Source organism: Elephas maximus, chromosome 22, assembly GCF_024166365.1.
Source record: "Elephas maximus indicus isolate mEleMax1 chromosome 22, mEleMax1 primary haplotype, whole genome shotgun sequence".
NCBI classification, from domain to species: domain Eukaryota; kingdom Metazoa; phylum Chordata; class Mammalia; order Proboscidea; family Elephantidae; genus Elephas; species Elephas maximus.
In genome coordinates, this window is record NC_064840.1 from 205491 (window position 1) to 232198 (window position 26708).

Consider the following 26708-nt stretch of genomic DNA (forward strand, 5'->3'; position numbering starts at 1 on the left):
ACTAAAAAATCATTTTTACAATGGGTAAGTTTTATGGTATATGAATTACACAATAAAACAGTTTTAAAAATAGAACTAAAGAAAGAAGTAGACAAATGCATAATCATACATGGAGACCTGAACTCCCCTTTCTCAGTAGCTGACAGAACAACTGCACTCCCAAAAATCAAGGAAGATGTGAAAGATGTGAACAGTTCTCTGAGTCATCCTGGCCTAATTGACATTTATCGTCCTCTACACCCAAAATCTAAAGAATGAACATTATTTCCAAGTGTATATGGAACACTCACCAAGACAGACCATATGCAAATCCATAAATCAGCCCTCAGTGTATTAAAATCACATATGTTTTCAACAGAATTACATTAAAAATCAACAATAATTCATCTAGAAAATACCAAAACACCTGTAATTAGGCAACACATTTCTAAATAACACACAGAATAAAGAAATCAAAAGAAAAATCAAAATAGTTTGAACTAAATGGTAATGAAATCACAACATATCAAAATTAGTGGAATGCATCTAACACTGTGCTTAGAGGGAAATTTGTAACTTTAAATGCTTATATTAGAAAACAAGAAAAGTAATAGCAATGCTATAAGCCTCCAACTTAAAGAGCTAGAAAAAGGGAAGCAAATTAAATCCCAAGTAAATCGACTGGAAATAATAAAGAAAAAGCGAAAGTCAATAAAAATAGAGTACGAACAATAAAATCCATAAAGACAAAGTTGGTTCTTTGAGCATATAAAACGGATAAACCCCTATCTAGACTGATTAAGAGAAATTAGAAACTCAAATTGCAAACGACCGGATGAAGGAGACATCATCACTACAGATCCTGGTGATATTAAAAGGAACGTTCTAAAGAAAATACCGTCACACTCTACTATGAACACTTTAAACTTATGATTAACAAAAGTTAAAAAGCTAGTGAATAATTAGAAAATACATGGTATATATAGTCATCTATGAATTTTCATATATTCGTATTTATGTATGACACACACACACATACATGTAAGCCGGTAGTGTGAGAAGTTGCCTGACTTCAGGAGGGAGGAGGAGAATCGGGACCACCAGTATTAGCCCAAAGCCGATTACCATGAGGTGGAGGTCAGGCATACCTCCACTCTTCATCCTTTTTACCAATTCTGACACCAGCTGTCCTCCCCACAGCACTCTCTACTTCTCTGCTGGGTTCAATAATCTGTTGCAGTGGCCACACAGAGCTCACAGTTACGTGGTTTATTAGGAAAATAACAGGCTACAATTCTGGACTGGGATCAGTTTGGAAGTAACAGGATGCAGGATACAGTTCATCATTCGGGACAGCTTCCAACCAAGATAGCTTTCAGCTCCTTCTTGGCCATGTCCACACGCAGGCTGCACTTCTCACCGGGCTAACCTCCTCTCCATCAGGCTAGCAGGCCCTTCTCTCGGTCATGCTAGCCTCCTCTTGGCCTCTGTCCTGCTTGGGCAAATGTGAACAGCTCTTTAGCTTGTTTGCAAGTACTCTGAGGCACCTGACTCTGCAAGCAAGCCTCCTGTCCAAAGGTACTCAGCTCACTTACTCCATGGGCTGACAAGCCCACTGTAGCCACCTTGCTCCGTGGGCCAGAAAGCCCACACCACAGCCATCTCATGCCAGTCTCCTGGTTCCCACCTTCTCAAGCCACTGCCACTCATGCCGTGTGACACTGCCATGCTGTCTCTTACCATCTTCAGTGGTACAGCTCTCTTGCTCCTGGGTCTAGAAGGTTCTCAGCACAGGGACCCCGAGTCCAAAGGATGGACTGTGTTCCAGGTTTTTCTTCTTCATGGTAGTGAGCACCCTCTCAACCTCTGTGGGACTGGCCCTTTTATGAGCCCACTCCTCCCACCAAGGCTGTAAAATGACCAAGCCCCTCAGTAGGTCACAGTCACCTAATTTGCATAGTAATCAACCAATCCCCACAAAGGCTTTAAATATCTTATTTGCATAGCAAACCGTCCAATTCCTGCAAGACATGTAAAATAAACCAATCACAGAGCAGGCTGTGGCCCAACCAATTATTTTTGACAGAATTATAAACCCAAGGCCAGAAATCCCCCAATAAAAATGGATGAAGATTGGCTCTGATAGTAGGAGGATCAATTTATCTTTTTCCTTGTACCCTTCCTCCTATAGTCTAGAATTAATGTTTGGCACCCAAGGAGCCATCCTGGACCATGAGTTGACCTTGAGGATGGAAATCATGTGAAGATAAGAGCCATTCCTTAGGATGGTCAAATAGAAATACAGAAGGAACATCTAATGATTACATGGGGCCGTCACACCAGCTTGCCTAGGGACTCCTTATATGTGAGAAAGGAAATAAACATCTATCTTGTTTAGATGACTTTATTTTTTTTTTTCTGGTATATGTTGCAAAACCTAATCCAATTGGTAAAATACAGCAAAGTTTCTAATGAAAAATAACAGCCCCTTCCCCCCGCCCCACCACCCTGGGTCCTGCTTCCCAGAGGAGTGTAAATTGGTACAACACACTGGAAAACTATTTGGCAGTATCTACTAATGTCAAACATGCATTTTCCATGACACAGCATTCCTACTCTCATCACAAATGCATACATATGTTTACCAAAATACTTGTACCAGACTGTTCATGGCAGTATTATTTGTTGTTGTTACCAGTCCAAAACAGTAACGGTCCTGCAGTAGTGCAAAAAGTCCTAAGGATGAGGTTATTCAGGTATCAGCCATTCAGGCCTGCTGCAGGTGTCCATCTGATCTGGTCAGCTCTCCAGCAGTTCCTCTCGGCTTCATCCTTTATAGCCTCTGATAACATTTAACTAAAAGACAAGATTATTCCCTTGCTTTGAGCCTCACGAGGTATCAACATAGCAAAACCTTTAAGGGACTTAAGGTTCGGCCGCTATACTTTAATCTAGCAGTGCCTACCCCTCAGTCTACTCTTTTATACTTACAGCTTCTACAATTAAAGATTTTACAATCACAGTTAGCCCTGTTAACAATCAGTGCTCACAACTGAATCATATAATCCTATCAACAACTTCTCCCACCCTCTCTTCCCAGACCCATCAGGAAACGAGCAATCTATTCAGTGGGGATCCTCCCTGGTCTCCTCATTTAATGTAAGCACATTCACAGAAGCCTGTAAGCCAGCCACTTAAGCCTTTAGCTCCCCCCATTGTAGACAGCAAACGTTTAAATTGCCTGTGCCTATCAGCGGTTAAGTGCTGTGGCTGCTAATCAAAGGGTCTGCAGTTCAAATCTGCCAGGCGCTCCTCGGAAACTCTATGGGGCAGTTCTACTCTGTCCTGTAGGGTCACTATGAGTTGGAATTGACTCGACGGCACTGGTTTTTTTTTTTTTTTTTTTTATCAACCAGTACTCTGAGAAGAAAAGCACATTCTTTGGTCTTGAAGAATCTTCAGTTCCAGTTGGAGCTTTGAGCACGTGCATCCACAAGCAAAGTCCAGGGCAAGCCATAAAACTGCAGCAATCTACGTCAGCTCACAATGTCAAACATCGTTCCTTCATTCCGTAGGGTTCTGGTCAGCTCATCCCTGGCCATCCAAGCTAGGTCACAATGGGTAGCAGCTTTAGGCTTGAGAGTTCACACACACCTCCTGGGGCTTCAGACAGCCCCTTCACACACTCATCCCTAGCCCCCTTGGGCTGGGTCAACGGATTCGACCCATAAACTCAGGAGTCCACACACAACTCCCTTTATTTCTGACCAGCCAGCCCTTCCTCTCTCTCTCAACCCTAGCCCCTGCAGGCTAGGTCAATGGATGCTAATGGAACTTGTCCAAACTCAGCCTGTCTCTCTTTTTTTAAAATTGTGCTTTAGGTGAAAGTTTACAGGTCAAGTTAATTTCTCATACAAAAATTATACACATATTGTTATGTGACACTAGTTGCAATCCTTATAGTGTGACAGCATACTCTTCCCACCTCGGGCTTCCCGTGTCCATCCAACCAGCTCCTGTCCTTTCTGCCTTCTCATTCTGCCTCTGGACAGGAGCCGCCCATTTGGTCTTGTATATCTGCTTGATCTAAGAAGCACACTCTTCATAAGTATTCTGTTTTATAGTCCAGGCTGTTACCCGATTAAGGTCCGTGCCCTGGAGCAGTCGAGCCAATGAAACATACTCCAAGTAAGAAAGAGTGGGAAAGTTTATTAAGGAGATGCATGCATCACCAGGGACCCGGCAGCAACACAGTCTCTATGGAGTCCCAAAGAGCAGTTTTACATTAGAGAGCTTATAGAGAATCTTAACAAGGCTTACAAGTGTCTTTGTAGTCCCCTGCCAGACATTTCTTTATTAGGCTCCCCAGTAAAACCAGTGCCTTCGAGTTTATTAGGCTAAAGACATACATATCTGATACCTGGGCTCCAACTTTCCTGTGGGGGGTTGTATGCCACAGGTAGTCCCTACAGAACAAAAGGCTATTTGCATCAGTTTAAAACAAAGAACAAAGTCATTAACATTTGGTCAAAACAAAGTCATTAACAGAGGTATGTGAAAGAGGCAGGCAGAGGAAGAACAACTTATAGGTTTATCATGGCCTTCCACAGCACTGGTCTGGGTTTTAGTTATGTTAAGATCTCAGTTGCCCATTTTGAAAAAGAAGAAAACATGCTGGGTGGTATTGGGGTCACAAGTCTAATCTTTGTCTGAAGAGTGGACTTAAGGAATGGTTTTAGTTCTGGGTTAACAGAACATCCAGGGGCCATGGCTTCGAGGGTTCTTCCAGTTTCTGAGCATTAAGTCCGGTCTTTTTGTATGAATCTGAGTATTGCACCCCACTTTTCTCCTCTTCCATCAGGGACTCTCTGTTGTGTTCCCTGTCAGGGCTGTCACTGGTGGTAGCCAGGTACCATCTAGGTCTTCTGGTCTCAGGCTGATGGAGTCTCTGGTTTATGTGGCCCTTTTGTCTCTTGGTCTCTTCATTGCTGTACTTCCCCCACTTCCAGGTGGTCACCACAAGCAAGCTCCCTTTAACTTACAGTCCTGGAAGAGGGTTCCCTACAATGGGCACTGACTTTTCCTGCCTAGATGCATCCAACAACAAGCCACTTGCTCAAAATTAAACAAAACAGCCACTTTTTTTTCTGTAAGTTCTTCCTTCAAATGCTAATCTTCCATTCTCTTGACAGCTCTGGGTGGTTATGCAAGTCTTTTCAAAGGCAGATTTGGGTGGGCTCAGGGTTTGGCCTACAGCCCCACTCTATACACAGGGCTACTGCATTCAAACCAACAGCCTGTGTTCCCCTTGAGCAAATGCTATTTCCCCTTTTAGCATATCCAATCAGGTATTGGCTGAAGGTGGAGTTACATGCTCTCTGTAATCTATAATATCCAATATTCATTTCTAGGGTACATGTAGGTCTGCTTTACAACATCAGGTAGAAGAAACATTGAATATGCATAGTATATTCAGATAAATGCATAACCCTAAACACAGAACCCTATTAAAATATTCCAGCTTAATCTTCTCTACACCTTAACTATCTTCCCATTCATATGCATATGGCCTTGGGCCTCTGGCTGGGTGGAAACTGTAGACCCCGGCCCCTTATCAATCATCCTGCTTATCTGGCCTGGCTTTGGCCCCAGCCCACTCCAGCTGCACCTTTTCAGCCACTACAAGTAACAGCAACCAAAGCAATCGTCCAAGAACCAAGTTTCACATCCCAAGCCCCTTCGTTCTTTCTCTTACAAAATTCTATGTTTTCATGAGTCTGGAGCCATTGCAAAGAGTCCCACTTGTGACATGATTAAAAACATCATGGGGCAGTGTCCGACCTCCTCCAACCCCACAAGGGGAAAGAAGAACCAAGATCAACAGCAAAAGCTAACTCAGGAAGTAGAGACCAGACAAGCCTCCTCTCTCTCATCTTTATTAATTCTGATACCAACCGTCCCCCCACAGCACTCTACACTTCTCTGCTGGGTTCAATAGTTCACTGCAATGGCCACAGAGAGCTCACAGATCATACTCAGGATTATGGGGGATTATTAGGGAAGTAATAGTTACAATTCATGCTCAGGAAGACTCAGGATACAGTTAGTCCACCAGGACAGCCTCTTCCCAGTCATGCTCGCAGACACACCTCTCCCTGGCCCTAGGCCTCTCCCCAAAGACACTCAGCTTTCTCTCTCTGTGGGCCAGGAAGCCCACTGTGCTGTCTCCTGCTGCCAGGTATCTGCTGCCAGCTCTCTCCTGCCATGGCTTCTCACCGTCTTCATCTCTCTCTCACCATCTTGCTCTCTCTCTCAGTCTCCTGCTTCCAGGAGCTTTTCAGCACAGGGATTACGGGTCCAAAAGATGCACTCTCCGCTCCTGACTGTTCTTCCTTGGTGGCGGTAGGACCCTCCCCTCTGCTCTAGAGTTGGCTATCTTTTAAGGCAAAGCTGACCAATCCACTTGGTAGGCCAAAATTACTCTATCACATGGTCCTGCCCAATCACCTGGGTGGGAGTTACAAGATCATGGCTAGAAAGGCCACACGAAGTAATCAACAGTACCACACCACCACGATACAACAGACTAACAGACTCATGGTGGGCAGTGTTATTAGCAGTACACGAAATCTGGCAATGACCCACATCTCCAACAGTAAAATGGATAAATGAATTGTGATAAATTCACAATTAGAACTATGACTACATGTAACAATATAGGTGGACAATATGGATAAATCTAACAAAAATAATGGTGAGGAAAAAAGCAGTACATAAAGAATACTAAATGAATAATTTCTTTTATAAGGATCAGCACAAAGCTGGTTCCTACGAGGCGGAGGTAGAAAATATCCCAAATGTCCCAATTTTCCAAGCTGCTGTACCATCCATCATCTCTAACAAACGACTCCCTGTCCCTCAGTCCTCTCCCTTCTGGCTTTGGGTTTGGTAATTCACCGCGACATCTCACAAAACTCACAGGCCATACTTACAGTTAAGTGGTTTACTAGGGAATGGATGGTACGACTTTGAATTGGGATCAACTTGCAAGTAACAGGAACAAAACCTCTGGATGCAGCTCCTCAATCAGGACAGCTTCTTCTTGCCTTTGGTGCCAGGCCCTGCTGGGGCCCTCCTTGGCAAAGGGTTACACCTCTTAGCTCTGTGGGTCAGCAAGCCCTGCTGCAGCGCCCCCCGGCCAGTCTCCTGGTTCCTGCTGTCTCATGCCACCATCTCTTCCTGTCTTTCGGATACACCCCCTCCCTCTTTTTCCATGTCTCCCTTTAAGCCTAGCAGGATAGCAAAACTGACCAATCTCTTTGTTAGGGTTCCATATACCTTATTTGCATGGCCCTACCCCCACAAGGAAACCCTGGTGGTATGGCAGTTAAGTGCTACAGCTGTTAACCAAAATGGTCAGCAGTTAGAATCCACCAGGCGCTCCTTGGGAACTATGGGGCAGTTCTACTCTGTCCTACAGGATCACTATGAGTCGCAATCGACTTGATGGCTGTGGGTTTGGTTTTTTTGGTTCCACCTCCAACAAAGGTGCCATGCACCTTATTTTGCATTATTAGCAAGCTATTCAATCCCCTTGATGGGCCACAGCACCTTATTTGCACACTCCCACCCAATCATTCCGTGGGAATTACGAGACCATGGTGAGGAAGGCCATATAAAAGTGATCCAATGTACCACAGGCTACCCCCTGGCTTTTCTAGCCATGGTTCCTTCATACTTGGAGAATAACTTTCCCCTCCCAATCATTTTACTAGTCCAAAACAGTCATTAACAATTAGTTCTTCAATAGGGCAAAGAGACCTCAGGGTGAGGTTACTCAGGTATAAGCAATCTGGGTCTGCTTCAGTTGTCCATTTGATCTTGTCAGGTTCCCCAAAAGTCTTGGTTTCATTATCTCTGGCCTCTGATAAAACTTAACTGAGAGAAGACATTCCCTTGCTCTGAGTCTCTCTCAAGGTTTCACTATAATGTTAGATCTCGCCTACTGCATAACTCATTTATTCCTTTACCTTCAGCTGTCATTTGGCATTTACCCAAATTTTTCTACTTTGGGAAGGGACATCAGGTTCAGATGCTGTGCCAATCCAGATTGCTGGTAGCCAAGACCAGTCTAGCAATGCTTCCCCCTCATTCCACTCCCATTCATGTTGGGTAGGGTTACATTGGTACACCACTAGAGGCTATCTCACCGACTAGGCAATACAGCAGTATTCATTGTCAACCCCAATTTTGCCAGATGGAGAGAGTCACAATTCACCCAACCAGGCTCTTGGGAATTCTGGAATACAGGTTCAGGGGTATAGTTACCGTCTCTTGCTTAGGGATCATCCCTGCTTCCAGCACCCACAGCTGCATCCCTGGCCATGGGATCGTAGCATCCGGCAGAAAAAAAAAAAGCAATTTTAGGTGATGTGAGGAAAAACTGTATAATGGCCCCAGCATCTTCCCCAGATCCCCCAGAGAAATGTAGGAATCTGTCCAGTGGAGATCCTCCCTTTGTCCACCTCATGTTGAGTGTGAGCACACACTCATGAAGGTGTGAGAGTCAGCCCTTCATGCCTGTATCTCCTCCCATTTTGGATAACAAATGTTCAGTTGCCCATTCCAATTCTCTATCAAACCGTTAGTCTGAGGGTGGTATACAACACAGTATGTCCATTTAATATGATGTTTCTTGGCCCACTGCTGCACCCTGTGGGCTGTAAAGTGTGTTCCTTGGTTGAAAAAGTATAACTCAGTGGCCTAAATTGGTACAGTATCTTGTGTTCCAATCACTTAATGGTGTTCTTGACATTTGCATCTATCACAGGATATGCAGGCCAACCAAAAAAAAAAAGAATAAGACCAAAGAACCAAACCCACTGCTGCCAAGTTGATTCTGACTCATAGCGACCCTATGGGACAGAGCAGAACTGCCCCATAGGGTTTCCAAGGAGTGGCTGGTGGATTCAAACCGCTGACCTCTTGGTTAGCAGCCATAGCTCTGAACCACTGCGCCAACAGGGCCCCATGCAAAGCCTAGTCCAGAGTAAGTATCTATTCCTATGAGGACCCATTTGTAGCCACCCAGTGCCACTGATGTCATTGGTCCAATATAATCAACTTGCCAGCTACGTGGAGGGTCTTCTCCCTATAGCCATCTGCAACCTCTGTCTTTCTTGCTGGCAGTCAGAGCAGTCCTTATTGGCATTTTTATGCCTCAGCGTGTAAAAGGAATGTGTCTAGGTTCAGCTCATCTCTGCATTGCCGCAGTACCCCCATGTCTGCTCATTTCATGGACCCAGTTGGCCACCTCAAGTGAGCGTACCAACACGTCCACTTGCTGATTCCAGTCGTCTTCAGATCAAGGAAGGGGGTCTTCTAGAAGATGGGCATCAACATGTCACTCTGGTAAAAGGTGATAGATACCTTTGGGGAAGGCTAGGAGAAAGATTAACAGTATAAGTTTCTGGCAGTGTAGTGGAGTCCTTTCTTAAGGGGACCCGGCCTCGCCTTCATTCAAGAGGTTGTGGAGAATTGATTAAGGGGCCTTGTCTCTCTATTTTGGCAATTGGAGTTAGACAGCTGTTCACTTGATCTAAATGCTTCTGACTGTACAGATCAAGTAAATATTTAGTAGACTTCTGATCTGTTTCACCACAAGGGACACTGTGACTAAGTAGCCAACACTATAAATCCATACAAGGCAGACTTCTGATGACTGCTTTGACTCTGCTGTCCATCACTGTAACCACACCCACCTTGTCTTTTGTCAATTGAGTTCTGCCACTTGGCCCCTACTACCATGGGGTCCAGTCTGCCCCATTGTAGTTAAACCCAAAACCAAACCAAACCCATTGCCGTTGAGTCAATACTGACTCATAGTGACCCTATAGGACAGAGTAGAACTGCCCCATAGAGTTTCCAGGGAGCGCCTGGCAGATTTGAACTGCTGACCCTTTGGTTAGCAGCCGTAGCACTTAGCCATTATGCCACCAGGGTTTCCCCATTGTAGTTAGGTGTCTTAATTCAGTTAGGGCAGTTCCCACTGTCAAATCTGACTTACATAAAATAGCAATCACAGCAGTCTTCAAGGATAATGGGGCTCCCTTCACAAATTTGTTCCTCACAGTTGTGGTAAAAGGTGTGTCCTCTGGGCACTCCACGTGTGGGCCTGTGGGTCTAACCTGATGAATCCACTCTAGCATGCCAATTTCCCTAAGCCTTTGGATACCTTCTTCTACAGTATACCAAGGCAGGTCTGGTACTTCAGCTTTAGTGTAGGCCACCACGTAATCCATGCTTCAGTGACCCAACCAAATAAACTACCAGATCCTTTCCTCACCTCTTGAGCTGAAACACTGAATGAAGAATCTGTGCTTAGTGGGCCCACATCAATAAATTCAGTTTGATCCATCTTTATGCTCCTTGCACCATTATCCCACACTCTTAATAGCCATTTGCACACAAATTCCCCAGGTTTCTGTTTGTACATATTAGAAAAGTCAAGCAGTTCTTTTGGAGTGTAGCGTACCTCCTCCTGGATCATACTTTTGTACTTCACCTTGTGGGGCTCACTGGGACTTAAGACTAGTTATAGGCCTAGCAGCCAAAATCTGCGGGAAAATATTGGAGAACATTCAGCATTGTCTTATAAGACATCTGCCTCAGGCTATGCCCAGGCAATGATGAAGACAAAGGTGCTTTAGACACAGCAGGTTTAAATCTCATTATAAGGGGATGAAGGGGCTAATGGTTTTACTGGGGAGGGTGGCTTAGCAGACAAAGATGATGTAATCTCTTCAGATGGGAGTAAGAGGGCTGGTTCTGTTGGCAGGAGTGATTCAACAGAATTTAGAGGCTCAGTGTCCCCACCTTCCTGATTATCTGCTCATATGTCCCCATCTCAAGTTTCATAATCCTATTTCTTCCAAATCAATGCCCTTTAACTTCAGATACCACTCAAGGTTGGGAATTCAGTTGGTGTTGTAATTCAGCCACTCTTATGATAAGACTCTGGGTTTGGTTTTTGGCAATATCAGCTCTGTTACTACAAGAAATAAGGCCTTTTTTCAAGGCACAAGTGGAAACTTTGAGGTCACTTATGTGGCACTTGAGCTTTGACTCTGAAGCCCTCAGCTCATCACTTTGACCTACTTTTGTCTAGTGCAAGTAGGACCAACCAACAAGCTTCTTTATACTTCTCATTATGACAAAATTGTAGAAAGGTATTGAATAAGCTATCACTCAGAGCCTCGCCACTCACCAATACCTGATCTGTTGGTGGTGATATTTTGCGTATTTGTATCGCCACCTCACGCCATGGATTAGCGGTGCCCTCTTTACTACTGGGAGCAGAGTCACCAACATCTTTAAGACTAACCAGACTTGAAAACCAATTTAGAAAACTCATCTTTACAATTCTGTTTCTCTAGAACCACTCTTGGTATCACATGTTTTTGGCTGGGTTCTCTCGACAAGCAAATCAGTAAAGTGTATGAAAATAGATATAGAGAGATTTATATCAAGTAAATGACTCACACAGTTGTAGAGGCTGAAAAGTCCCAAGTTTGTGGGTCAGACTGGAGGCTTCTTCTGACTCAAAGGCTGCGGAGACCGATGAATCCCAAGATCAGCGGGCAAGATGGCAGGTAAGCTGCGAGCTCAAGTCCCAAGAACCGAAGGCCAGAAGAACAGGAGCCAGATGCAGGATTCAAAGCAAGCAAAACCATAAGCCTTGCCATAAAGTCTACTTGTACTGGACATAAGCCACACCCCTGATTGGCTACTCACAGCAGACCCCATCTTAGAGGTGGCCACATTATATCAGATCTCATCATGGAAGTGATTACATAATTATATGACTGTCAAACTACATTGTTGTCGTTGTTGTTAGGTGCCGTCGAGTCGATTCCAACTCATAGTGACCCTATGCACAACAGAACAAAACACTGCCTGGTCCTGAGCCATCCTTACAATCGTTGTTAGGCTTGAGCTCACTGTTGCAGCCACTGTGTCAATCCACCAAGTTGAAGGTCCTCCTCTTTTCCACTGACCCTGTACTTTACCAAGCATGATGTCCTTCTCCAGAGACTGATCCCTCCTGACAACATCTCTGAAGTACGTAAGACACAGTCTCGCCATCCTTGCTTCTCAGGGGCATTCTGGTTGTACTTCTTCCAAGACAGATTTGTTCGTTCTTTTGGCAGTCCATGGTATATTCAATATGCTTCGCCAACACCACAATTCAAAGGTGTCAATTCTTCTTTGGTCTTCCTTATTCATTGTCCAGCTTTCACATGCGTATGATGCGAATGAAAATACCATGGCTTGGGTCAAACTACATTATAACTGCCAAATTACTGAGAATCATGGCCCAGTCAAGTTGACACACAACCTTAACAATCAGAGAAAGTAAAACTTTAAGATAAAGAAAAATATGAAACACTTGCACAGAAAATGGTTTAATATGCTTTACCATTTCCAAATATTAATAGGTTAATTTGATACTGAGGTTGCTTTTTTTGACAGATATGAAGAAGTGTGTGAAATGCCCCAACCATCAGTATCCAAACAGTGGCACAGATCCCTGTCTTCCAAAGGCTCTGAACTTCCTGAGCTTTGAGGACTCTATAGGGTCATCTCTCCTGCACCGCCCTCTGCTTCTCCACCCTCACAGCTGTAGTACTTGGGGTCTTTGTGAAGCACAGGACACCCCCATAGTGAAAACCAACAACTGGGCTCTCAGCTACACCCTCTTCATCTCCCTCCTCCTGTGCTTCCTCTGCTCCTTACTATTTATTGGCTGCCCCAACACAGCCACCTACATCCTCCATCAAATCACATTTGGAATCATGTTGATTGTGGCTGTTTCCACCATCTTGGCTAAAACTACCTCTGTGTCTCTGGCCTTCAAATCCACAATGCCTGGGAGAAGGATGAGGTTGTGGTTCACATCAGGGATCTCTAACTGTCATTCCTACTTGCTCTACAATCCAAGTGACTCTGTGTGGAATCTGGCTGGGAACATCGCCCCTATTCATTAATATAAACATTCTCTCTGAGCCTCACCACATCATCCTTGAATGCAAGGAGGACTGCCTCTGTCACAGAGTTCAAGTGTGTGCTAGGCTATCTGTGCTTCTCGGCTCTGGGGAGCTTCACTGTGGCATTTTTTTTGCCAGAAGGCTGCCCATCACCTTCAGTGAAGCCCAGTCCCAAACCTTCAGCATGCTGATACTATGCAGCATCTGGGTCACCTTCCTCCCTGTGTACCAGAGCTCCAAAGGGAAGATCACACTCACTATTGAGGTCGTCGCCATTGTGGCCTCAGGTGCCAGATTACTAGGATGCGTTTTTGTCCCCAAATGCTACATTATTTTCCTTAGGCCAGAAAGGAACACCCTGCAAAGGATAAGGAAAAAAACAGATTTGAGTCTCAAAAAAAAAAAAACATAACTAAAAAAGAAACCCAACACTTTTACAGATAGATGTTAGACAACAGTCGACTATGGCTCAGCCCCTTCATTTAACAAAAAACACTTTTTCTATTCATTCTCTTTTAAGATAAATATATATAGATAGATAGTTTAGTTTTCATTTTTTAACTTCATTAATAATTATATTTTTAAAATCTTAAAGCATAGAAATGGCTCATCAGAATCAAAAGTCCCTTTTAACCATTTCTGGTTTTGTATCTTTAAGTGGTGAATTTCAAATCTATAAATACTATGTTTAAACTTTTTGATTCTAGAACTATGCATAGACCTGTTGTCTTTCAGTTAAAAAAAAAACTCATTTTTCTCCTGAAATCCATTTCTCCAACCCACCCATAATAAAATCTGTCACTACTCAGTGGCTTTTCATTAATGTCTTCATGGTGAACTGACCATAGCGAAGTCAGTACATCCTGCCCTGCCTCCATCATTCCCAGAAATTTGGAAAACCATACCACTCAATTTTTTGTGGTTTAATTAAACTTTTTTTTTTTTACTTTAAGTGTTTTATTACTTAAAGTGTTCTATTAAGATGTATGTTAAAAATACTGACCTACAATTAAAATAATTACTTGTCACCTTCAATGTTATATCTCTACTGCTTTTCCATGTCTTATGTTGGTACATGCTTTATCCTTTAATATAGTTATAAAATGCTTTTCTAGCTTCATTTTATTTATCAGCTTAAACACTCTTCTGCTCTACTGTTCATTTATACCCATACCAAACCCATTGCTGTATATGCTCTAAAACAGCATCTACTACATGGTGCTATTTCTCCCATAGCTAGGATTCACAGACCCAAACATCAAGGGGTTGAAACTGGAGTGGCTCCCCTTACTATTTTTAGTGATTCACTAGGAAAGTTTTTGGTTCCTATTCCTGCGATCTTATCCTCTGCTGGTCTAGAGGTCTTGGTTCCAAAGAGATAAATGCTACCACCAGGAGACACAACAGGGAGCCCATCGAATTGGAGGTTGAGACTGCCACTCAGCCACTTTGGGGTCCTAATGCCTCTGAAACAACAGGCAAAAAGAGGAGTTACGTGACTGACTGGATTGATTAATCCTGATTACCAAGGTGAAATTGGGTTGGAACCACATAGTGGAGATAAGAAAGGATATGTCTGGAATACCATAGACTCCTTAGGGTATCTCTTAGTACTATCTACCATGTCCTGTGATTAAAATCAATGGAAAACTACAGCAACTCAATTCAGACAGCATTACTAATGGCCCAGACCCTTCAGTAATAAAGGTTATCCCGCCAGACAATGAACCACAACCAGCTGAAATACTGCTGAGGGCAAAGAACATATGAATTAGGCAGCGGTAAAAGGTAGTTATACATACCAGCTACAACCAAGTAGCCATTTGCAGAAATGAAGACCTTACTAGTAAAGAATTTTATCTTGTTATGAATATGCTTATATGCATACATTAAGCAAATGTTTTTTTTTCCTTTTCTTATTGTATTATCTAACATAAGACATATAACAATTAACTTTATGTCACAGTACTCAAGTTACACAGTTACCAACGAAAAGAGTGAAAATCACCCAAGGACTTTGCATCCTCTTCTGAGCATGTTTTCAGCTGTACCAAAGATGGCTGTATCATGTCAGGTCCAAGTATGACTTTGTTAGCGTTTTTATTTGGACATTAAGTATGGTTTAAGGAGATGTGTGTGGATGTCATATTGACAAGGCATGGGGTATGATGGTCAGTTTTACATCAAGTAGACTACCCATAAAAACCAAACCAAGTATGTTGCCATGGAATTGATCCTGACTCACAGCAACCCTACAGGACAGAGTAGAGCTGCCCTGTTGGATTTTCGAGGCTATAATCTTTACAGAAGCAGACTGCCACACCTTCCTTCTGTGGAGTGCTAGTAGGTTCAAACCAACGACCTTTTGGTTAACAGCCAAGTGCTTAACTGCTGTGCCACCAGGCTGCCTAAATAGGCCATCCCTTAAAAAACCAAACTCGTGGCCATGAAGTTGATTCCGACTCATAGCAACTCTACACGATCCTATAGGACAGAGTAGAATGGCCTCATAGGGCTTCCAAGGAGCGGCTGGTGGACTTGAACTGCTGACTTTTCAGTTAGCAGCCAAGCTCTTGAGCATGTACCACCAGGGCTCCAAACAGGCCCCAGTTATTCATTCAAACATTAATTTAGGTTTTGTTGAGGTATTTTTGTATATGTACTTAAAGCCTATAGTTTAAGTAAGGAAGGTTATCCTAGATAATCTGGGTGTGTATAACTCAATCAGTTAAAAAAAACTTTAAGAGCAGAACCAAGTTTTCCCTGAAGAAATTCTGCCTGTGGATGACAGCTCAGCAGGTGCCTGCCTCACAGGTTTCAAATGTGCCTATTCAGCCCCCAGGATTCTGACGCCAATAACTTAGAATAAATCTCTTAAAATATATAAATCCTTCTGGCTCTGGCTCTCTAGTGGAATCCTGACTGATAAAAATACATAGTGAAAGGGAAGCCTCCTTCACACCCTTGACTTCTAGTCCATCTCCGGGGCAGCCACTGCTCTTTGATCCTTCCAGAAGTATTTTTATAAGCATAAAAACATACTTGTATACACAGGTGCATATACATAGCTTGATTTACACCAATAGGTTTCCATTTCACATTGTTTAACTTCATTTTGAAGACGTTCACCAGCGCAGACATCTACTTGGGTCCTTGCAACCGCTGGATGTGCCTAAAGGATGGTCACTTAACTTTTTGCTCATCTCTCCTTCTCCTTCGGCGCACACACGGGAAAGCCGCTAGATCCCAAGAGGCGGAACTGCTGAGTCAAAGGAAATGTGCGTGCACTTAAAACGGAAAGATATTGCAAAGTCTACCTCAAAGAGGTGGGACTGAGTTAGACTCCGACTGACACCGTAGGTGCCTCCTCTCGCCAAGAGCTCTCACTGTTACAAAACTGTCCATCTTCGGTTTCGAGGTGTGAAAGATGATACCGAAGTAATTTCAATGTGCATTTGTCTCTTTACGTAGAAGAGAACCGTCACCTCAAGTATCCAGAAGTCATCTGTACTTCGAGTGAGACCTTGTGGATTTGACTCCACCTGTTGTGTCCCCTCCGGTCATTCCGACTCGTAGCGACCCTACAGGACAGAATAGATAGAACCGTCCCATTCCGACTCGTAGCGACCCTACAGGACAGAATAGATAGAACCGTCCCGTTTAAACACCGGCCATCAGGACTTCGACCGCCAATCCCGAGATTAGGTCGCCTTTGCCCCAACCTAACATGGCGCCCACAGCACCTATTTCGTAACGCTGAAGAGACGAAGAGGACTACGCCAATATCAAAGATGGCGCCGCGGCCTTCAGCCTCTAGTCTGCACATGCGCTCCTTGCCTCCACGGCCCCGCCCACGACGGCCGTTCCCGGCTCCTCTGTAGCGGGCGCTCTCGCTGGGTGCCACCGCCGGCCAATCGCAGAGCCCGGACGCCGGGTCGCCCCGCCCCGCGGATCAGCTGAGGGACCAGCGATGTCTGTTGACAGTGGCGGCGCAGCCGGTTCCGGGTTCGGCGCGGGTCGGGGGGTGAGCAGGGCGGGCGGAGGAGGCTGCGGCGGGCTGGCCGGGGCGGGGACGGGCTGCGGCCGCGGGGGAGGCGCCCGCCGGGCCGCCGGCGTCCTTTCCCGGCCCCGGGGGCGGTGTCGACGTTGGCCTCCTAACCGCGAGGGCCGCGGGGGAGGAGGGGCGCGCGGACGGGCGTCTTCGGGGTCTGCAAGCCCCCATCCGGTATCTCGGGGCTGTTAGATGTGAATCCCGATGGACCAGCCCGAGGAAGGCGAGCAGCCGCGGCAGGAGCCCTGGGGGAGGCTCCTCCGCCTGGGCGCCGAGGAGGGCGAGCCTTACATCCCGCTGTGGAAACGGGAGTGGACCATCGGGCGGAGAAGAGGTAGGGGGCCTGCAGGCAGCTAGGGAGCGGGAAGGGGTCGGTGGGACAGGGCCTGCGGGAGGGGCCGGGGGCGGGAGGGGCAGGACGGCGCGTGGGCGGCGCCGAGACGGCGCCCGCTTGGCCGCTGGGAGGCCACAGGGCCTGGGACGGAGTGCTCTCTGGTTTCTCCGGTGGAATGTGTTCTGGCCTGATAGCTGCCATTTATTGAGTTATTTGTCTGCTAGTCGTGTAGGTTATTTAATCTTCATTACAATTTTAGGAAGTCAGTGCAATTAATAGAACTTTAGGATGCGAGCATCTCAAGTTCGTTATACAAAATATCTTTTCTGATAGTGGAATGAAACTAGAAATCAGTAACAGAAGGAAAACTGAAAAATTAACTCATGAGCAAATTAAACAACACGCTTTTAAATAACCAATAGGTTTAAAGAAAGAATTACACAGGAGATTAGGAAATGGTTTGAGAAGAGTGAAAATGAAACGATGAAATACCAAAATTTAAGGGATGCAGCTAAAGCACTGCTTAGAGGAAAATTGATACCTGTAAATATCTACATTAAAAAAGAAGCAAGATCTCATGTCTGTTACTTTGTTCTGCTCACTGCTGGAACCCTGGCTCCTAGAATAATTTTAAAAAATCAACTCAAACTCGTTGCCACCTAGTGGATTCTGACACATAGTGTCCCTATAGGACTGAGTAGAATTTTCCCCACAGGGTTTGCAAGGTTTTAACCTTTACAGAAGTTAACTGCCACATCTTTCTTCCATGGAGCTGATGGTGGATTCAAATCACTAGCCTTTTGGTTAATAGACGAGCACTTTAACCACTGTGCCATCAGGGCCCCTACTAGCTCCCTAGAATAGAGCCACTCAAATAATTGTAGTTTAATGAATGTAGCAGGCTAAGAGTTGAATAAGGTCACACAGATAGTGAGAAGTGCCCTCAGCCTCCACGAGGTATTTACTGCTTTAGACTCATAAGCAACCACCTGGTCATTTGACCTCCCTTATAGTTTTCCTACAGGGAAAGAAATATGGTGGTCAGGCCAAAAGAATGTTTAGTTTGTCTGAAAATGAATACAGTAGCATTCGGGTTTTATATTAAAAAAAAAAGAATGATAAAGATACCTGTTTAGGACCAAAAGTTACTTGGTTTCATTTTACCCTGTGTAATACCTGCATCTGTTCTTTCGTAGTCTTAAATTCCACTATGAAGGAGTGTGTGTGTGTTTTTTACAACCTTGAAAAGATTTACAAATTGCTAGAAATGTTTGAAAAATACCTTTAATTGTATTTAATGAATATAATACAGCACTCTTCTGTAAGTTTGTCGTACTGTGGTGGCTTGTGCGGGCTGTGATGCTGAAAGCTATGCCACTGTTACTTCAAATACCAGCAGGGTCACCCAGGTGGATAGGTTTCAGCAGAGCTTCCAGAATAAGAGACTAGGAAGAAAGACCTGGCAGTCCAGTTCTGAAAAAATTGGCCAGTGAAAACCTTATGAATAGCAGTGTAACGTTGATACAGTGCAGGAAGATGAGCTCCTCAGGTTGGAAGGCACTCAAAATACAACTGGAAAAGAACTACCTCCTCAAAGTAGAGTTGTCTTCAATGATGTGGGTGGAGTAAATATTTCAGCGCCTTCATTTGTTGGTGTGGTGCAACTCAAAATGAGAGGAAACAGCTGCAAACAAATATAATCAGAACATGGGATGTATGAAGTATGAATCTAAGAAAATTGGAAGTTATCAAAAATGAAATGGAATGCATGAAGATCGATATCCTAGGCATTAGTGAGCTGAAATGGACTGATATTGGCCATTTTGAATTGGACAATCATATGGTCTACTATGCCAGGAATGACAAATTGAAGGAGAATGGCGTCGTGTTCATTGTCAAAAAGAACATTTCAAAATCTGTGCTGAAGTACAATGATAGGATAATATCCATACGCCTACAAGGAACATCACTTGATACAACTATTATTCAAATTGACACACCAACTACTAATATCAAAGATGAAGAAATTGAAGATTTTTTACCAACTTTTACAGTCTGAAATCGATCAAATATGCAGTCAAGATGCATTAGCAATTACTGGTGATGGTAATGTGAAAGTTGGAAAGAGGAGGGAACAGTAGTTGGAAAATATGGCCTTGGTGATAGCAATGACAATGGAGATCGCCTTATAGAATTTTGCAAGACCAACAACTTATTCACTGTAAATACCTTTTTCAACAACATAAATGGCAGCTATACATGTGGACCTTTCCAGATGGAATACACAGGAATCAAATCAACTACATCTGTGGAAGGAGACAATGGAGAAGCTCAGTATTATCAATCACAGTAGGGCTAGGGACTGACTGGAACAGACCATCTGTTGCTCATATGCAAGTTCAAGCTGAAGGTAAAGAAAGTTAAAACAAGTCCACGAGAGCCAAAGTATGACCTTGAGTATATCCCACCTGCATTTAGAGACCATCGCAAGAATAGATTTGACACACTGAACGTTAACGACCAAAGACGAGAAGAGTTGTGGAATGACATCAGGACATCGTACATAAAGAAAGCAAGAGGTCATTAAAAAGATAGGAAAGAAAGAAAAGACCAAAATGGATGTCAGAAGAGACTCTGAAACTTGTTCTGGAACGTTGAGTAGCTAAAGCAAATGGAAGAAACGATGAAGTGAAAAAGCTGAACAGGAGATTTCAAAGGGCGGCTTGAGAAGACAAAGTATTAAAATGACGTGTGCAAAGACCTGGAATTAGAAAATCAAAAAGGAAGAACACGCTTAGCATTTCTCAAACTGAAAGAACTGAAGAAAAAATTTAAGCCTTGAGTTACAATATTGAATTCTGTGGGCAAAATACTGAACGATGCAGGAAGCATCAAAGGAAGATGGAAGGAATACACAGAGTCACTATACCAAAAAGAATTGGTCAAAGTTCATCCATTTCGGGAAGTACCATATAATCAAGAACTGATGGTACTGAAGGAAGAAGTCCAAGCTGCACTGAAGGCATTGGTTAAAAAATGAGGCTCCAGGAATTGACAGAATACCAATTGAGATGTTTCAACAAAAATGGATGCAGCTCTGGAGATGCTCACTCATCTATGCCAGGACATTTTTAAGATAGTTACTTGGCCAACTGACTAGAAGAGATCCGTATTTGTGACCATTCCAAAGAAAGGTGATGTAACAGAATGAGGAAATTATCGAATAATATCATTAATATCACACACAAGTAAAATTTTGCTGAAGATCATTCAAAAGTGGTTGCAGCAGTACATCGACAAGGGACTGCCAGAAATTCAAGCCAGATTCAGAAGAGGAAGTGGGACGAGGAATCTCATTGCTGATATCAGATAGATCTTGGCTGAAAGCAGTCAATACTAGAAAGATGTTTACCTGTGTTTTATTGATTGTGAAATGGCATTTAATTATGTGGATTATAACGAATTATGGATGACATTGCGAAGAATGGGAATTCAAAAACACTTAATTGTGTTCATGAGGAACCTGTGCATAGACCAACTGGCAGTCTTTGGAAAAGGGCAAGGGGATACTGGGAGGTTTAAAGCTGGGAAAGGTGTGCCTCAGGGTTGTATCCTTTCACCATACCTGCTTCAGTCTGTATGCTGAGCAAAATCTGAGAAACTGGATTGTATGAAGAAGAACTTGGCTTCAAGATTGAAGGAAGACTCATTAACTTCCAATGTGCAGATTTATACAACCTTGCTTGTGGAAAACAAAGAGGACTTGAAGCACTTACTGATGAAGATTAAAGACTACAGCCTTTAGTATGGATTGTACCTCAACATAAAGGAAACAAAAATCCTCACAACTGGACCAATAAGCAACAACATAATAAGTGGAGAAAAGATTGAAGTTGTCAAGGATTTCACTTTACTTAGAATCACAATTAACACGCACAAAAGCAGCAGTCAGGAAATCAAATGACGTATTGGGCAAATCAGCTGCAAAAGACCTCCTTAAAGTGTTAAAAAAACAAAGGTGTCACTTTACGGACTAAAGTATGCATGACCCAAGCCATGGTATTTTTAATCACCTTTTATTCATGTGAAAGCTGGAGAATGAATAAGGAACACCAAGGAAGAATTGATGCCTTTGAATTATGGTGTTGGTGAAGAATATTGAATATATCATGGATGTCCAGAAGAATGAAGAAACCTGTCTTGGAAGAAGTACAGCCAGAATGCTCTCTAGCAGCGAGGATGGTGAGACTTCGTCTCATGTACTTTGGACATGTTACCAGGAGGGACCAGTCCTTGGAGAAGGACATCATGTTTGGTAAAGTAGAGGGTCAGGGAAAAAGAGGAAGACCTCAGTGAGATAGATTGACACATTGGGTGCAACCGTGGATTCAAGCATAGCAGTGATTGTAAGGATGGTGCAGGACCGGGCAGTGTTTCCTTCTGTTTTAAGTAGGGTTGCTGTGAGTTGGAACCAGCTTGACGGCACCTAAGAACAGTAACAGTGGCTATAATAAGATATTTGTGGAAGAGTAGAGGCCCTAAGACAAACCTTGGGTTTCCACCCTGGCACCCCACTGCAGTGGCTTTGGGCTGATAACTCTCCAGGCCTTTGTACCTACTTCATAGGCATGCTGTGAGAATTCAATGAGATCAGGCATGTAAAGTGTTCAGAATGGAGCCTGGATTAACGTTATCACTTAATAAATGTTAGCTATTGTTATTACAGCACGGCATGGTTCTATCTCGTGGTTTTAATTCACATTTCTCTGATGGCTAATGTTGAACATCTTTTCATGTGCTTTTTTGCATCCATATCTCTTCTTTGGTGAAGTGTGTATTCAGTTCTCTTGTTTATTTTTCAATAGGGTTGTTTTACCATTATTATTACTGAGTAGTAAGAGTTAAATTCTGAATTCGAGACCTTTATCAGGTAATTGTTTCATACTTAAGCAAAGGACAATATTGTTCATAATACCAATCATGATATCTCCAGTCTACCCCTCACCCTGCCCCCTCCTCCCCATTTTAGGTTGTGACCTTTCATTCCCTGGCAATAAGCTGGTCTCTGGAGATCACTGTAAGATCATAGTGGATGAAAAGTCTGGTCAGGTGTCCCTGCAGGATACCAGGTGAGCTCTCTAAACTTTTTCTGTTTCCTCTTGTCACTTAAGGAGCCCAGCTTAAAGTGGGTGTGTTATGTGCTGTGATTGAGGAGGAGAAAACGACATTGTATTTGTAAAGAAAAATAATGGCTCATTTTCTACAACATGAGTGTTAATTCGGTTCTCATACTAGCAAGTGTTTTTTCTCGTTTTGAGGATGAGTTACTCAGTGAGATACCATGGTAACCCTTTGTATCTATGACTCCTCTTGAATGTATTTAAAATAAAACAGAAATATCTCAGAAATAAGACTTCAAAATGAGTGGCAAATTTCAGGTCTTACAAAGCTGCCCAAGATTGACTTCTTTACCCAAATCAAAAAACAACTTTGTTTTTTTAATTAATAAATTATTATACAACTGAAGTAGTGCATAGAAAGTGAAAGGCTTTTCATAATCCCACTGACGGATTAAAAATGTATATATAAATGGTAGAATTCTCATCTTCCATGCAGGAGACCTAGGTTCAATTTCTAGCCAGTGCACCTTATCTTAGGCTGGGTTCTCTAGAAAAGCAAAACCAGTAAAGCATATAAATATTTATATAAAGAGATTTATATCAAGGAAATGGCTCACAGGGTTGTAGAGGCTAAGATGTCCCAAATCCGTAAGTCAGGATAGAGGCTCTCCTGATTCACGTAGCCTCACAAGCTGGTGAAACCAAGATCGGCAGGTCAGAGAGCAGGGCTCTCCCTCACAGGCTGCGGAGACGGACAGATCCCAAGATTGGCAGGCAAGAGTATAGGTAAGCTGCTAGCTCAAGTCCCAAGAACCAGGGATCAGGTGAACAGGAGCCAACTGCAGGACCCAGAGCAAGCAAAAGCCTGAAATCAAAAGTCAGAGAGTCCACTTACATTTGATGCAGTCCACGCCCCCAAGGAAGCTCCCTTTCAACTGATTGGCTACTCACAGCAGATCTCATCATGGAAGTGATCACATCACCATAAGACTGCCAGACTACATCATAACTGCCAAACCACTGAGAACCATGGCCTGGCCAAGTCGACACACAACCTTAACAACCATATACCTCATGTGCAGCCAGCACCCATCTGTCATTGGAGGTTTCTGTGTTGCTTTGGTGCTAAACAGGTTTCAGTGGAGTTCCCAGACTAAGATGGACTAGGAAAGAGACATGGCGATCTACTTCTAAAAATCAACCGAGAACCCTGTGAGTCACAATGGTCTGATTTGCAGTGCATCATGGGGATGGCGCAGGACCAGGAAGCATTTCATTCCACTCTGCATGATTCAGGGGCCAACTTAACAGCAGCCAACAACAACAGTAATTTTGTATAAATGAGATCATACTATGTGTACTGCTGTATTGGCTGTTTTTCCCACTTACGCAGTATTTATGGATTACTTACCGTGCAAGGGTGTCTAGACCCATCTCATCTTTTTCAGCGTCTCTTTATTTCATAAATTATTTATCTTCTTATTTGCTGATGGACATTTAAGTTATTTTGAGGTTTTCTTCTAAATGACCCTGTATTGACTCTCTTCCAGAAATCTTTGCGTTCATGTCTGTTTCCTTGGGATAAATGTCTAGGGAAGGAATGCACATATTTAAATTTGGCAGGAGCGGCCAGGTGGCCTTCCAGCAGCACGTTGAGAGTGTGTCTTCCCATCGGAGAACTGTGGGATTCCTGTACTGATCAGGAGCTGTGAGATTCTTGGTAACAGTTTTAGGGGTAGAGGACTCGGGAGTGATGCACATTATCAGGAAGAAATAATGGTCATTTTTTATTCTAATGGACAGCAGATCAAGTGGTTTACTTTTCAGCACGATGTAGAACAGCAGAGCGCTGATTCTGGAGCCGCCCTGCCTGGGCTTAGGTCAGCTGTCCCTCCTCTGGCTATGTGACTGCGTGATTCTCCTATAGCCGCTGTAACAAATTATCGCAAATTAGGGGCTTTAGTACAACACAGATTTATTTTCTTACAGCTCTGGGGGTCAGAAGTCTGACCTGGGTCTCACTGGCTAAACTCCAGGTGTAGACAGGCCGTGTCCTTTCTAGTGGCTGTAGGGGAGAATTCCTTACCTTTCCAACTTCTGGAGGCTGCCACATTCCTTGGCTCATGGGCTTTGTCCATTTTCAAAGCCAGTAGTGACCAGTGGAGTCTTCCTCACAATGCTTTCCATCTGATTCTGACTCTCCTGCCTTTGTCTCTCAAGGACCCATGTGATTATATTGGGCCCACCTACATAATCACACTACCCTCCAGTGGGATCGTCTGGGTGGACACTATATGTAACCACAAGATCCTTAGAAGAGGGAGGGGGAGACATCAGAAGGAGCTGTGATGATGGAAGCAGAGGACGCGGAGTGATGCAGTTGCTGGCTTTGTGGATGGAGGATGGGGCCACAGCTAAGGAACGCGGTGGCCTCTAGAAGCTGAAAGAGCCAAAGACTGGATTTTCACCAGAAGAAACACAGCCCTGCGGACACCTTGATCTTAGGACCTCTGACCTGCGGAACAGTCGGCGTATACTTTTGCGTACATTAAGCTACCATGTTTGGGGTGATCGTTACAGCAGCCACAGGAGACGCACGTCCTGCACTGTTGTGGTGCCCGAGGTCCCGGCAGGGGGAGTGATGTTCCTGCCAGAAATGTATTGTCATTTACGCACACGCAGTTTGCTCTTGCCTAGAGCCTGCCTCTAGGGCTCACTGCTCATGTGAGGATTAAGCACGGTGGGTCATGGCTGCAGAGGGAGGCACACGGATATGTGGGCACAGATCTGAGCGTAGACACGGAAAGAAGCTAAAAATCCAAGACACAGAGCTGCTGGTGGAATCTGAGGACCCAGGGGGAGGAAAATGAAGCAGCAGGGTGTTTGGAACATTTTAAAACTCTTGATGAGACCTTCTGATGCCAGTTAGGCTGTCAGTAAGGGAGTAACAGGTAGGTTTCTTCTCAAAAGAATTGCAAAGAGGTATTTGCATATGCGCCTCTTTAAGTACTCACTTTATCCATCTGAGCATTTTATTACCTAAAGCTGCTTTCGTAGTGGTGCTAGAAAACAATTTTTAACTCCCAGTTACTTTACGTGTGGTGAGTTGCGTTGTTGTCTTCTTTACAGTACCAACGGGACGGTAATTAACAAGCTGAAGATTGTGAAGAGGCAGACCTGCCCTTTGCAGACAGGGGATGTCATCTACGTGGTGTACAGGAAGAATGAGCCGGAACACAGTAAGAGAGCAACCTGTACTGGGGTGGGCCACGGGGGGTGCTACAGGGAAGGTCCTGCTGCTGTTGGGGAGCAAGTTTTCTCTGTGTAGAGAGGGTCTGCCCAGAACGGGCAGCGCGAGCCTCGGCCATCCATTAGAAATGCTCTGTGCCATTAGCTGTGACTCTCCGACGGCAGCCAAGGAAAAGTGAATGGAGATGGGTTAGGTTGTAGGTTAGAAGACAGTAGAGTTGTGGGGAATAAAACCTGGGAACGGGACTGGAGGCTGTGGATGGTTCTGTTTTTGGAGACTTGTAAAAACGGTATGGGGGTGGGGTCTGACCTCCTCTAACTTCACAAAGAGGAAGGAGAGTTAAGATCAGCAGTCCAAGGCTGATTCCTATGAGGTGAAGGTCAGACATGCCTCCTCCATCTCCCCTTTTTATCGATTCTGACACCAACCATCCCTCCCACAGCACTCTCTACTTCTCTGCTGGGTTCGATAATTCATTGCAGTGGCCACCCAGAACTCACAGACAATACTCATGATTATGGGGTTTATTAGGGAAATAACAGGTTATAATTCAGGCTGAGGAATGCTCAGGATACAGTTCTTCCATCAGGACAACCTCTTCTCAGTCATGCTCACAGACACAGCTCTCTGGCCCTCAGCCTCTGCCCTGCTCGGGCAAGTGTTAAGAAAGCTCTTTTAGCTCTGCCAGTAAGTGCCCAGAGGCACCTTACTCTGCAGCAAGCCCCCTGCCCAGAGGCACTCAGCTTTCTCACTTGCTGGGCCAGGAAGCCCAGCATGACATCTCTTGCCATTGTTTTTTTGCCACTGCTTCTTGAGCTCTCTCTCTGTCTCCTAGTTCCAGGAGTTTCTCAGCACGGGGATCTCGGGTCCAAAGGATGCACTCTCTGCTCCTGGTTGTTCTGCCTTGGTGGTGGTGGGATCCTCTCTC

At 44.1% G+C, this 26708-nt stretch overlaps 1 protein-coding gene and 1 long non-coding RNA gene across 7 annotated transcripts in view; one reads left to right on the plus strand and one right to left on the minus strand.

Moving 5' to 3' along the window:
• Nucleotides 1-2497: 2497 nt before the first annotated feature.
• Nucleotides 2498-16770, minus strand: LOC126065888 (uncharacterized). The gene is made up of 4 exons (XR_007514948.1): nt 16068-16770; nt 13284-13383; nt 11521-12376; nt 2498-9420 (listed from the first exon to the last, which is right to left on the minus strand). It is a non-coding gene; the product is annotated as an uncharacterized LOC126065888 (long non-coding RNA).
• A 175-nt stretch (nt 16771-16945) lies between these two features.
• CHFR (checkpoint with forkhead and ring finger domains) overlaps nt 16946-26708 on the plus strand; it is a 43760-nt gene continuing 33997 nt past the window's right edge. For 3 of the 6 annotated variants that reach the window (XM_049865832.1, XM_049865830.1, XM_049865834.1), the window contains exons 1-4: nt 16946-17049; nt 17269-17410; nt 22440-22539; nt 25660-25769. In XM_049865832.1, coding sequence (XP_049721789.1) covers nt 17281-17410; nt 22440-22539; nt 25660-25769 — 340 coding nt within the window. In that variant the 5' untranslated portion in view covers nt 16946-17049; nt 17269-17280. The remainder of the gene's footprint in view (nt 17050-17268; nt 17411-22439; nt 22540-25659; nt 25770-26708) is intronic. The other 3 variants (XM_049865833.1, XM_049865835.1, XM_049865831.1) reach the window with 2 other exon arrangements.